Source organism: Hesperophylax consimilis, chromosome 11, assembly GCF_061612785.1.
Source record: "Hesperophylax consimilis isolate HC1 chromosome 11, BYU_Hcon_1.0, whole genome shotgun sequence".
Classification (NCBI taxonomy): domain Eukaryota; kingdom Metazoa; phylum Arthropoda; class Insecta; order Trichoptera; family Limnephilidae; genus Hesperophylax; species Hesperophylax consimilis.
Window position 1 is genome coordinate 32,229,749 of NC_142846.1, and position 14,916 is coordinate 32,244,664.

Sequence of the window (14,916 nt, forward strand, 5' to 3'; positions counted from 1 at the left end):
AGTAAAAGCTTGTTTCAAAAGATACCTCCATATTTCTGTGCGACTAGAATAGTGTTTCTTTGAGACAGTTATCTCCGAGAAAGGAGTTCGGAGGGGTGTATTAAGGTGGAGGGAGGGCTAATAAGTGTTCACCCAAAATAACAATTTGGTTCGTTGATATAGCTACATTACTGTAAAAAATTCGGTATCTACCGAAAATAAAACTTCTTTATTGCCAATTCCAATGATAATTATGGATAAATTACTTGCTCAACAATGCATGCAATAAATCCAATGACATTCGTTATGCTGGAATGATTAATGATAACGAGTTAGAACATTCCGAGTTAACTGTATTTGCCGCCCCCTGAAAGTGCCGCCCGTGTGCAGTGCATGCCCTGTTCGCACGCTTACGGCGGACCTGTGGGCTAAATCAAACATTTTGTTCAATTTTGCAGGCTATCGACATCTGTAGTCTAGAAATTTGAAGTTACTACGTTTAACCAAAATGGTGTGAGTCCTTGCTTAGAAAATAGTGTCAATTTGGTCGGTATAGCAGGTTTCATTTTTACTGCTAGACATCACGATGACAAGTGTTTTATTTACATGTAGTGGGTTTTGAAGTCTTTAAAAAGGCTCGCATTATGTGTTTTTTCGTTCTTTTCTCAACAATAACTCGATAATAAACAAGCTCATAAGTCAGAGCGATCGTAGCAGTGTTATTCGCACAGTTCTTTATAAATATTGTACCTGTTTCAATAGTTTGAAATAAATGTAAAGTGGTGTCAAGAAAACCAGTTTTTATTCAAAAAGGATCATCCCCAATTTTTAACATTTGATCCTTCAACCGGATTACGATCAGGAGATTGTATGTAAAAAAACAAAGAACCAGCAGCCAAAAGGATACAAAATTGATTGAAACTGGAAATCATTAAGGAAAAAGGACCACATCGCAAATCTGAGATAAGTATTCAGTGCTTTCCTTCCTATCATCCATTTTATGTTTATTCAGGTCTCATGTAATTTAAACGAGATTAATCTTAAATAGAGTCAATATTATAAATAAAATCACTACCCACTTGAAAATAAGAATATAATATTATTGAATAGTGTTCTCAAATAGTATTGTCAAGATTGTCGTGGTATTCTTTCAAACGGGTGTTTGCTAAAATAAAATAATTGTCAACCGATATTAACAAAATATAATTAAAAATGGAAAATATGAAGTCATTAATAAACAAACGCGGCGTAATCAAAGGAAAACTAACCCGATTCGCGGATTCCTTAAATGCATTGTCGGTAAATGAAATTAAATTAAGATATGAGCGGGTGAAATCATTGTTAGATGAATTCGAAGCAGTTCAACAGAAAATTGAAATGTTACCGGATTCAGACGAAATTGAAAATTATAGTCAACGAGAAGCTTTCGAAAACCAATATTTCTCAGTTTTGGCAACGGCCAAAGGCGCGATCGAATCCGTCGATCAAAGTAAGGTGGAAATTAAACTACCCAACCTCCAATTACGGGAATTTCATGGCGATCAGAAAAATTGGGTTAATTTCGTCGAAACCTTCAAGACTTTAGTCCATAGCAATAGTAATTTAAGTAACGTACAAAAATTCTTTTATTTGCAATCAACTTTAAAGGGAAACGCATTAAAGATAATTGCTAATCTAGAAATTTCTGAATTAAATTACATTTCCGCTTGGGAATTATTAAATGAACGTTATGCAAATTTAAGAACTACCGTTCATAAACACATCCAAGCTCTATTTTCATTAAAAGACATGAAACAAGAAGAGCCTGTAGCATTGAGGTATCTAATTGATGAAACAAACGTTAGTTTAAAGGCATTACAAAATATCGGGGTCAAGGTAGATCAATGGGATCCATTGGTTATTTATATAATATCAAATAAATTAGACACAGCTACCCGAAAAAATTGGGAACAATATATATTACAAGACGAATTACCGACGTTAAAGGAATTCTTAAAATGTTTATCTGCTAGAGCCCAAGTATTGGAACTGATGAACGCTTCTGAGAAAAAATTTTCTAGCTTACATAAAACACAACTAGGCAACAATAATTGCAAAAAAGATTCATCAGTATTTTTAGCGGTAAAGGCTAACAACTGCATTTATTGTAACGAGAAAGGTCACCATATTTATTATTGTAAAAAATTTCTGAAATTAAAATTACATGAGAGGATTGATGCTACGAAATCAATCCAAGCTTGTTTTAAATGTTTAAAGGTGGGTCACCAGGCACAGAGTTGCAAGGCAACCTTTTCTTGCAGGCGTTGTGGCAAAGATAATCACAACACCTTACTACACAATGAGGTACCTCTGCGGGAGGCCTCCAATATGGATGCTGATAACGAGGTTTCAGTATCGAATTTTTCTGCATCGGATAAAGCAGAAAAAATAATATTATTGTCAACTGCCAACATAGGAGTTGTGGGTAGTAACAATAAAATTTTTAAAGCCCGCATTCTGATTGATTCAGGGGCCCAGTCAAATTTAATGAGAGCAGAATTTGCTAATAAATTAAATTTACCATGTGAATTGATAAACAAACCCGTTTCTGGGATCCATAATAACATCACTCACATAAAAAAGAGAATTTCAGTGGAGATGAATTCGCTTCATACTGATTATAAAAGTGAAATATCATGTCTGATTTTACAGGAGATTACAACAAATTTACCACAAGTGACAATGGCGAAAAAAGACTTCAAGTTACCACGAGGATTGGAGCTAGCTGACCCGAACTTCAATATAGCTGCACCCATCGACATCCTGTTGGGCGCGAAGAGCTTTTGGGAAATCCTAACCAACGATAGATTGAAATTCGAATCGGGACCAACACTTCAACGTACGCAACTGGGATGGATCATATCAGGACCAATCCACATGTACCCAAAGCAAAGGCCTGTATCAGATTGTTGTAATTTATCTATAAATAAAATAAGTCACCAAATAGAAAAATTTTGGAAATTGGAGGAGATTAATCCCACTAAGATTCTAAATCATGAAGAAAAGGCTTGTGAAGCCAGTTTTGCTAGTACTCATACTAGACAAGACGACGGTAGATACGTAGTAAGTTTACCGCGTCGAGCATGCATTGATCAGCTGGGAAGTTCATTGCTCACTGCTGAAAAAAGATTTAAAAATTTAGAAGGAAAACTTGTGTCAAATCCAGAATTGAAGACACAATATATACAATTCATGCGTGAATATGAGGAATTAGGTCATATGGAGGTGTGTGACCAGTCAAAGGGGGATCGTGAATCCTATTTTTTACCTCATCACGCTGTAACAAAAGAATCAAGCACTACTACTAAAGTGAGGGTCGTTTTTGACGGCTCCGCCAAAACTTCAAATGGAATTTCTCTCAATGACGCCTTGATGACAGGACCTGTTATACAAAAGGACTTATACACCCAACTATTGCATTTCAGGAAACATCAAGTAGTACTGACGGCTGACATCGAGAAGATGTACCGCCAGATTAACGTGTGTGAAGCGGACCGTGACCTGCAGAAGATAGTGTGGCGCGAGTCGCCGCAGGAGGTGCTCAAGCATTACCGTCTGAAGACAGTCACATATGGTCTGGGGCCTTCCTCTTTCTTAGCCACTAGAAGTCTACGGCAAATTGGTATGGATAACAATATAAATTTTCCTAGAGCTAGTCAGGTCATAGAAAATGACTTCTATATGGATGACTTGTTAACCGGAGGAGATGACATGGAATCCTGTAGAGAGTTAAAAGAGCAATTAATCAACATCTTTTTGTCTGCGGGGATGACTTTGAGGAAATGGAGGTCCAATGTCTTGGAGTTGTCAGCCGAGTCGGGCCAAGCTAAGATTGCCGAATCAGGCAATTCTGAAAAAATTATTACTGACAATCCAAAGACTGAGAAAATATTAGGATTAATATGGAATAATGAATCTGATTATTTTTCTTATGTAATAATGAAACCATCAAGTCGAACCGAGAGTAAAAGACAGATATTATCTTGCATCGCATCAACCTTCGATCCATTAGGTCTTCTAGGACCGATTATAGTTGTAGCCAAATTGATAATGCAGAAGTTATGGCAGTCTAAAGCAGCGTGGGATGATCCATTGCCTAATGAAATATTAGCACCCTGGAGGTCCTACCTTCAAGAATTAATTCAACTAAATGTGTTGAAAATACCAAGAAAAATTATTTGCAGGCAATCTACATATCTACAACTACACGGTTTTTGCGACTCATCTGAGAAAGCTTACGGAGCCTGCGTTTACATGGTGTCAGTGGACCATGTCGGTAAGCGGCATTCACATTTAATAACGTCCAAATCAAGAGTGGCGCCATTGAAGTGTATTTCCCTGCCCAAGTTAGAGCTTTGTAGTGCTGTGCTACTGGCGAAATTAATAAAAAATATAAAACAAGCGCTAAATATAGTGGAGATCGACACACATTATTGGTGTGACTCCATGATAACGTTGTGCTGGCTGAAAGGTCAACCTACGAGATGGGCTACTTTCGTTGCAAACCGAGTAGCTGAAATACAAGAACTTAGTGATCCAGATCTATGGAGACATGTATCATCAGCCGACAATGCAGCAGATATACTTTCAAGAGGAACCACTACAGATAAATTGATAAATTCTGCAATATGGTGGAATGGACCAAGTTGGTTGACCGAGGGAGTCAACGCTTGGCCTATATCAAATATTTCGTGTTCAAACCCTCCTGAACTCAAAGGCAAAAATATTCTATTATCCACAGATATTCAAGAATGGGAGATATTTGAAAAATTCTCATCATTTATTAAATTGAAAAGAGTTACTGCGTATGTATTGCGATTTGTCAATAACTGCAGAAGTGTTAAGGGTAAAATTTCAGACAATTTAAGTGTGGCTGAATTGGAATCAGGCTTGAAATGTCTATTGAGATCAGCTCAAATACACGCCTTTCAAAAGGAATTGAAAGAATTAAAAAACCATGGCATCGTCAACAAGAAAAGTAATTTAAAATCTCTTAATCCCTTCTTACATGATGGTCTAATATATGTAGGCGGTAGGTTGAATTTGGCTACACATTTATCTTACCAACAAAAACACCCAGTTATCTTGCCGGCTAAACATAAGCTAACTGAATTGATAATACGTCACTACCATTATGTAAACCTACACGCAGGACCTCAAGCTTTGTTAGCTGAAATACGATTAAAATTTTGGCCCATCTTTGGTAAAAATACTATTAAAAAGATATTACATAAATGTGTTGTATGTTTTAGATGTCGTCCCCGAACCGGTCATCAAATCATGGGAAATTTGCCACCCGAAAGAATTACGCCGAGTCGTCCTTTCGCTATCACCGGAATAGATTACGCCGGACCAATTCTAATTAAAAGTGGGACGCTGAGGAAGGCTTCCCTCGCAAAATCGTATTTATGTATCTTTATTTGCTTCTCAACCAAGGCTGTTCACTTGGAATTAGTTTCGGATTTATCTAGCAATGCTTTTTTGAACAGCTTAAAAAGGTTTATATCCCGTAGGGGACAACCTGAAAAGATCTTTTCCGACAATGCTAGTAATTTTAAAGGAGCTAGCAGCAGACTCAAAGAGCTGTACACCAGCTTGAGGGAAAACAACGACAATATTCAAAATTATTTAGTGAACAGAGGTATTGAGTGGAAGTTCATAACCCCTCGAGCCCCTAATCAGGGAGGTTTGTGGGAAGCAGCAGTAAAATCAGCAAAATTCCATTTATATAGAATCACTAACAATTCTTCATTAACATTTGAACTCTTATATACCTTAATTTGTCAGATTGAGGCCTGTTTGAACTCCCGTCCATTAACTTCCTTATCCGACGACATCCATGATTACCAACCTCTTACCCCAAACCATTTCCTTATAGGCACTGAATCCTGTATCATTCCTGAGAGAGACGTCCGGGCGATACCGGACAACAGACTAACTCAATATCAGAGGATCAGTTCGCTAATTCAATCTTTTTGGTCTAGATGGAAGCAAGATTACCTGATGGAACTACAAAAGAGAACTAAATGGCAGACCAGCACTCAACGGGCACTGCAAAAAGACGATCTGGTGATTTTAAAGGAAGATCATTTACCTCCACCTTTATGGAAAATGGCCCGAATTCTGCATACACACCCTGGAGCGGATGGAGTAGTACGAGTTGTTACACTAAAAACACCTCAAGGAGTCTTTGTGAGGCCCATCACAAAGATATGTCTGATGCCCCTGGATTCAGACACTAAACCTGTAATTGACGTCCCGGACCTTACCAAGGATTGATTATGTACATTACACTATGATGCTTATCTTCTCGACTCCACCTTGGATGGATCAAGCAGAAGACCTGAGAAGAAAGAAAAAAAAAAGGGAACAATAATTGTGTTGTGTTCAGTGTAAACTATATTATTTGTGTTATTGAACTATTTAAATATGTAAAAATTAGTATGCAGACGTGTGTAATTTAGTCATTTTTGAATTTTTTTTTGGTTATTTAATAGGATTAATAATTTTCTAGTTATTTTTAGTTTATTAATAGAGTAATTCAACAGCATTTATACAGTTAAATTTATAAGTTTACCAGTAGGGCATAAAAAAAAGGGGGTTTTATTTCGTTAATTTCTGCTATTTTGAATTATTTTGTTAGTATTTTTGTGGTATATTTAGATTAAGGATTTTTAGTTTATTCTGTTTGTTTTATAGTTTATTTTTAAATATATTATCATTCAAAAATTTAGTGCAATTTTTGAATCCCGCCCCCTGGCAATATGTTCAATTTTGCAGGCTATCGACATCTGTAGTCTAGAAATTTGAAGTTACTACGTTTAACCAAAATGGTGTGAGTCCTTGCTTAGAAAATAGTGTCAATTTGGTCGGTATAGCAGGTTTCATTTTTACTGCTAGACATCACGATGACAAGTGTTTTATTTACATGTAGTGGGTTTTGAAGTCTTTAAAAAGGCTCGCATTATGTGTTTTTTCGTTCTTTTCTCAACAATAACTCGATAATAAACAAGCTCATAAGTCAGAGCGATCGTAGCAGTGTTATTCGCACAGTTCTTTATAAATATTGTACCTGTTTCAATAGTTTGAAATAAATGTAAAGTGGTGTCAAGAAAACCAGTTTTTATTCAAAAAGGATCATCCCCAATTTTTAACACATTTAAGATCGTAATTTTTAGGTAGGTAGGTTAGGTACATCAGAATATTGAATCAATTTTTACTCGAATTGTTGTACTAACTTTAATACACTGTTTTAGCGTTTTGTGTTGAGTTTTTTTGCAGAAAATAAACACAGTTTCTTTAATTTAGACAAGATAAATTACAACACCCATTGTAAGGTTACATAAAAGTGCTAAATCTAGAGATTTAGTTATTTTTCAAAAATCTTCAAGCTACCCACAGTATTGTAACCTATTGCAGCCACAAGCCAAACATAAGATGGATACAACATGCAAATATTGCGTTAAGCAGCTGAAAGTGGCTGAGTGTATAAAGTGTTCAACCTGCAAATGCACCATCCATTTCAAATGCGCTGATATTCCGGCAAGTGTTTTTAAACGTATGTCGCAAGGTAAAAAGGATGCGTGGGAGTGCAATAATTGTACCCAAACCCTGGACAATTTAGAATCCCAATCCTGCTCCGCAGATCAAAGCAACGTACTCCTAACTGTTGAGATTAGAAAAATGGCGCTACAAATAGAAAAAATGAGCAGTAAAATGGTGGAATTCGAAAAAGTCATCATTTATAATAATAATGTCATGGAAGATTTTTCAAGTAATATGAAATCTACAAACGAAAAATTAGCTAAAGTTGATAAGCTATACATCAATACAGCTATACCGATACCGGACAACAGACTAACTCAATATCAGAGGATCAGTTCGCTAATTCAATCTTTTTTGGTCTAGATGGAAGCAAGATTACCTGATGGAACTACAAAAGAGAACTAAATGGCAGACCAGCACTCAACGGGCACTGCAAAAAGACGATCTGGTGATTTTAAAGGAAGATCATTTACCTCCACCTTTATGGAAAATGGCCCGAATTCTGCATACACACCCTGGAGCGGATGGAGTAGTACGAGTTGTTACACTAAAAACACCTCAAGGAGTCTTTGTGAGGCCCATCACAAAGATATGTCTGATGCCCCTGGATTCAGACACTAAACCTGTAATTGACGTCCCGGACCTTACCAAGGATTGATTATGTACATTACACTATGATGCTTATCTCCTCGACTCCACCTTGGATGGATCAAGCAGAAGACCTGAGAAGAAAGAAAAAAAAAAGGGAACAATAATTGTGTTGTGTTCAGTGTAAACTATATTATTTGTGTTATTGAACTATTTAAATATGTAAAAATTAGTATGCAGACGTGTGTAATTTAGTCATTTTTGAATTTTTTTTTGGTTATTTAATAGGATTAATAATTTTCTAGTTATTTTTAGTTTATTAATAGAGTAATTCAACAGCATTTATACAGTTAAATTTATAAGTTTACCAGTAGGGCATAAAAAAAAGGGGGTTTTATTTCGTTAATTTCTGCTATTTTGAATTATTTTGTTAGTATTTTTGTGGTATATTTAGATTAAGGATTTTTAGTTTATTCTGTTTGTTTTATAGTTTATTTTTAAATATATTATCATTCAAAAATTTAGTGCAATTTTTGAATCCCGCCCCCTGGCAATATGTTCAATTTTGCAGGCTATCGACATCTGTAGTCTAGAAATTTGAAGTTACTACGTTTAACCAAAATGGTGTGAGTCCTTGCTTAGAAAATAGTGTCAATTTGGTCGGTATAGCAGGTTTCATTTTTACTGCTAGACATCACGATGACAAGTGTTTTATTTACATGTAGTGGGTTTTGAAGTCTTTAAAAAGGCTCGCATTATGTGTTTTTTCGTTCTTTTCTCAACAATAACTCGATAATAAACAAGCTCATAAGTCAGAGCGATCGTAGCAGTGTTATTCGCACAGTTCTTTATAAATATTGTACCTGTTTCAATAGTTTGAAATAAATGTAAAGTGGTGTCAAGAAAACCAGTTTTTATTCAAAAAGGATCATCCCCAATTTTTAACACATTTAAGATCGTAATTTTTAGGTAGGTAGGTTAGGTACATCAGAATATTGAATCAATTTTTACTCGAATTGTTGTACTAACTTTAATACACTGTTTTAGCGTTTTGTGTTGAGTTTTTTTGCAGAAAATAAACACAGTTTCTTTAATTTAGACAAGATAAATTACAACACCCATTGTAAGGTTACATAAAAGTGCTAAATCTAGAGATTTAGTTATTTTTCAAAAATCTTCAAGCTACCCACAGTATTGTAACCTATTGCAGCCACAAGCCAAACATAAGATGGATACAACATGCAAATATTGCGTTAAGCAGCTGAAAGTGGCTGAGTGTATAAAGTGTTCAACCTGCAAATGCACCATCCATTTCAAATGCGCTGATATTCCGGCAAGTGTTTTTAAACGTATGTCGCAAGGTAAAAAGGATGCGTGGGAGTGCAATAATTGTACCCAAACCCTGGACAATTTAGAATCCCAATCCTGCTCCGCAGATCAAAGCAACGTACTCCTAACTGTTGAGATTAGAAAAATGGCGCTACAAATAGAAAAAATGAGCAGTAAAATGGTGGAATTCGAAAAAGTCATCATTTATAATAATAATGTCATGGAAGATTTTTCAAGTAATATGAAATCTACAAACGAAAAATTAGCTAAAGTTGATAAGCTATACATCAATACAGCTATACAACAACAACAACAATACGGAGAGTGCACACGCATTATTTTTATCCTAACAAAATCATCTAAAGCAGTCATAAAAAGTATTAAATTCAAAGTGTTTCACCTAATTATATTAAATTAACACTGGCTTAAAGTTTACTAATTGTCAGAAAAGTATATAGTGCATTAAAAGTGTATAAAACAAGGATTAGTGTAATCAAGTGACAGTTGTTATAAGCCCCCCGCGCCCGCACCTACACCGCCCGCGCCGCCAGCGGTAGTACTTACACGCCCTACCAAAAATCCAGGGGTTCACAACTGTTTAAAAAAAAAAAAAAAATAACAATGGCTCTGAGTGATAAAGCTTCGCAGTACATTACCAAAGTAAATGCGATAATCAGTGGATTGATCTCAATCGTTCATGAGCCTAGCAATAAATTCTCTAAGGAAAATATCGTAAAAATAATACCAAAAACAACCGAACTTATGGCTACGATTGCAGAATTGGTAGTCGATTTTGGAGTAATGCAAGGAGAATTAAATTCAATGAAAAATAATACGCAACTCAGCAGGACCAACCCGATTGACATTAATATGGGTGATATTGTCACCGAAATGGAAGATAGGGCCATCAGATCTAACAACGTCATATTATATAACGTTCCCGAGAGCTTGTCTGATGAAAAGGCAGTCATCATTACGGAAGATAGAGACAAAGTTTCTTCGGCTATAAAAGCTATCGACTCGTCATTAGATCTAATCAACGTCAAAGTATTCCGACTGGGTGCCAAGAAAATTGCCTACAAAAATCGTCCAATTAAATTGGAATTTACAAACAATATCGCACCGAGAACTCTCCTACGTAATAGCACCAAATTTAAAGACGGAATCAAAGCAAGTAATGATTTAACCATCCTCCAAAGGAATCGATTGGTGGAGTTTAGAAAGCAGTTATTGTTCCGTCAAGAGAATGGTGAACCAAACCTTACCATAAAGTACATAAACTCCAAACCAACTATTGTTACAACCCTTCCAAAAAACGACACAATGTAAAAAAACTGAAGTGCTATTACCAAAATTTCAGAGGCATGAAAACTAAACTTAAGGACTTTAAAATACATGCCCCAACACTGCCACATGACATCCTCATTCTTACGGAAACCTGGCTGGAACCATCCATCAACTCTGCTGAGCTTGGTCTACCCCACCATCATATTTACCGGTCTGACAGAAGTCAACAAACCAGCGCTAAATCTAGAGGCGGTGGCGTCATGATAGCTGTCAACAAGATACATCCTTCAAAACTTCTGAAAACCAAAAATTCTAATGTGGAACAAGTTTACATTTTACTAAACGGCAAAAATCAAAAAATATCATAGGCAGTGTTTATATTCCGCCATCATCAGATATAAGTGTATACAAAAGTCATTTCGAGGATATTGAACAACTGTCGTTTAAATTTCCAAATAGTAAAATCACTATCATCGGTGATTACAATTTACCAAAAATCAACTGGGGTACCCGCGACAATTCTACATTATCTCAAAACTCTAGCTTAACTGACACAGAAAAAGAAATAGTTGAATTATGTGATTTCCTTAACCTAGTTCAATTAAACAATGTAAAAAATGACAATAATAGATTACTAGATCTTGTTCTTTGTACCGACTTGTCAACTGCGGTTGAAAAGTCACTCGATTCAGTTCTTCCCCCTGATTCTCATCACCCACGTTTAGATATTACTGTATTATGTAACCCTATAAAATGCCAAATTAAAAACCAGACACAATATCCTAACTTTAATAAAGCCAATTATGTTGCAATACGCGATTATCTATATAACACTGACTGGTCTATACTAGAAGGAGGTAATCTCGATGAGAATATTAAAGCCTTTTACGATCATCTATATAAAACCATAGAAAACTTTGTCCCAATTAGTTATAAACTATCTTCAAATTTCCCTCGCTGGTTTAGCAAGGACCTCATTAACATAGTAATTGAGAAGAAAAAAGCGCATAAAATTTACAAAGAAACAACAAATCTTTCTGATTTTATAATTTTCAGCAAGCTGCGAAAAGATTGTAATAAATTATCAAACATTTGTTATAATAATTACATTAAGAATGTGGAATTTTCGATTGGTAACAATGTAAAACATTTTTTCAACTATTGTAAAGCTCAAAATAACAACAACCTTGGCATACCTGAAACTATGCACTATAAACTGAAAACTTCCTGTAAAATCAAAGATATTGTCAATTTGTTTGCAGATTTTTTTGAGGATGTATATGAAACAGATATCCCTGATGAAGACATTCCAAACTTTGAGTCCGATATAAATTTACAACTATCTCAGATACATATTGAGATTAAAGAAATTGCAGTATGTATCAAACTACTGGAACCTAAATCGTGCTCAGGGCCAGATAAAATTCCCCCCGTATTTCTAAAAAACTGTGGGAGTAGTGTCTCTTACCCTCTGTACCTACTATTTAATCAATCACTTTTAACAGGCAAGTTCCCACAAATATGGAAAAATAGCTTTCTCACTCCTATATTTAAAAGCGGAGACAAGTCTTTAGTTGAAAATTACAGACCAATATGCATACAATCGTCAATACCAAAAAATTTTGAAAAGTTAATTCTCCAAAAAATATGTTCTTGCATAAAATTTAATATCTCATCATTTCAACATGGTTTTATCTCTGGACGATCTACCTTAACTAACCTTACACTGTATGAACATTTTATCTCTGGTGCTCTTGCTAATAGAGAACAAGTTGATTTAATTTACACGGATTTTAGTAAAGCCTTTGATAAGGTTTGCATTAAAATTCTTATAAATAAATTGTCTAAATTAGGAATAAGTGGTAATTTATTATGTTGGATTAAGAATTATTTATCAAAACGTGTACTAACTGTCTGTATTAAAGAACACTTATCTTACGAATTTGAAGCCACTAGTGGTGTGCCTCAGGGTTCGCACCTTGGTCCAATATTGTTTATACTATTCATAAACGATGTCACTTCCATATTCACTGATGTTAACATATTATTATTTGCTGATGACATGAAAATATATAAAATCATAAAAAATATATACGACTGCTTGTCCCTCCAATCCAATTTTATAAAATTCGTAGAATGGTGTACCATTAACAAACTTACACTTAACATAAAAAAATGTCAAATCATGAGTTTCTTTAGAATTAAAAACCCTATCAAATATTGTTACTCTTTTAACAATCACAGTTTATTGTCAGTACCTGTAATAAGGGACCTTGGAATAACCTTCGACTCTAAACTACTATTTACCAATCACATTGATATAATAACGGGTAAAGCAATGAAAATTCTGGGCTTCATTGTAAGAATTTGTAAAGATTTTAAAAATATCCAAACATTTAAAATACTATATACAACTCTGGTTAGGAGTCATTTAGAATACAATTCCCCCATATGGAACCCTTTCTACAAAAGCCATGCAAACTCCATTGAAAGAATCCAACGCAAATTTCTCAGATCAATTAATTTCAAATTAGGTATTCCCGCGGTTGACATAAATTATGAATCTTTATTACAAAAAATGAGACTCTTATCGTTAAAAGATAGAAGAATACTCAATGATCTTATTTTTTTATTTAAAATAAACAATAACTGGTTTGACTCCCCTGAATTGGTCTCATTAATAAATTACCATGTACCTAGTAGACCGACTCGACTCAAAACACCTTTCCACTGTGACAATACTATGACGAACGCAGAACAAAACTCAACCATAAATCGCTTGCATATTTTAGGCAATGAATATGCTAATATTGATCACGCTGCCGGTAATCTGTCTTCATACAAAAGATGCGTTAAACTAAATTTGTTTGCTAGTACCACGTAAATACATCATGTAAACATAATATGCCTACCAGTACTTCTAAAACTATTAATGCACTTGAAATCATAAGTACTTGTAAAATTTATCATATCGGTTAACATAATCCAGGATTTATTACTTTTTATATTTAAATCATTGTCGGTACCTTGAGATAGGTATCTTATTGGTACATTTTATTGTTTTATTTCAATCTTTAAATTTTTATTTCTATTTTTACTTTTTCCTAATAAATTATGGTTTGTACTTTAATACTTTATATTTTAAACTATTCACTTTACAATTTACTTTTATACATTATAGTTTTTATACACTACTTATTACCTTACTTTTTACCTATTTTCTTAAATTTTACTTACATTTATACTGTTATTCTTCATGTTGTTGTACTATTATAAGTATGTCAATTATGTTAATGGCACGTGTTGTGCCGTATATGTGTAAATAAATAAATAAATAAATAAGCTAGAAATGGAGGTCTCAGAATTAAAACAAACAGTTTACATGTTAGAGAGGGGAAACAACGAAAGGGACCAGGAACTAGTATCCAACAATATAGAAATACATGGAATGCCTGAGACCACCAACGAGAATCTAACTACCATGATGTCGAATATCGCAACAGTCATTGGATGCCCTCTCCATCAAAGCGACATTGAATACGTTAGCAGAATCAGTAAGCGCCATCGTACACAAGCCACGACAGATGGACGTCCGGGTAACATAATCGCCAAATTCACCTCCCGCAAGTAGAAGGACGAATTTGTCGCAGCCATCAAAAAAAGAAAAGGAATCACTACCAAGGCCATCGGGATGGTTGGAGCTGACCAGAGGATCTTCGTCAACGACCATCTCACGCGGAAGAATAAATCTATATTGAGGTGCGCTAAAGCCTTTAAAAACGAACACAGCTATCAGTTTTTATGGATAAGAAGTGCAAAAATCTACCTACGGAAAAACGAAACATCACCACTCATACACGTCTCATGCGAATTACAGCTAAAAAAACCTTATCTAACTACCTGCAATGTTAAACCACATATCCTCTAACAACTACTATTTTTTTCGTATTTTTTTCATAATTTTTTCAATATCACCCTTTTTACATTAACCCCACATGCTAATAATTACACTAACTGCTCACTACTACATTCTATAATATACTCACTCACTTTAATTGATAATAATAGTATGTTGTGCTTTGCTAAGCCCAGTGGACTCATGACTAATAACATAACTCTAGAATATAATATTCTTCAAATATATTCTAC

The 14,916-nt window shown here is 34.8% G+C and overlaps 1 protein-coding gene across 3 annotated transcripts; it reads left to right on the forward strand.

Moving 5' to 3' along the window:
- The first annotated feature begins 3,198 nt into the window (after positions 1-3,198).
- Positions 3,199-6,595, forward strand: LOC149420034 (uncharacterized). Of its 3 annotated transcripts, none has more exons than XR_016302781.1 (2): positions 3,199-5,428; positions 6,003-6,595. XR_016302781.1 is itself a non-coding variant. In XM_089637143.1 (2 exons), the coding sequence occupies exons 1-2, from the start codon at positions 3,211-3,213 to the stop codon at positions 6,020-6,022; spliced, it is 450 nt and encodes a 149-aa protein (XP_089493269.1). In that variant the 5' UTR covers positions 3,199-3,210; the 3' UTR covers positions 6,023-6,595. The 3 variants fall into 3 exon arrangements, 1 of the variants encoding a protein (XP_089493269.1); XR_016302782.1 differs by having other exon boundaries at positions 3,199-5,386; XM_089637143.1 differs by having other exon boundaries at positions 3,199-3,640.
- Positions 6,596-14,916: the final 8,321 nt, after the last annotated feature.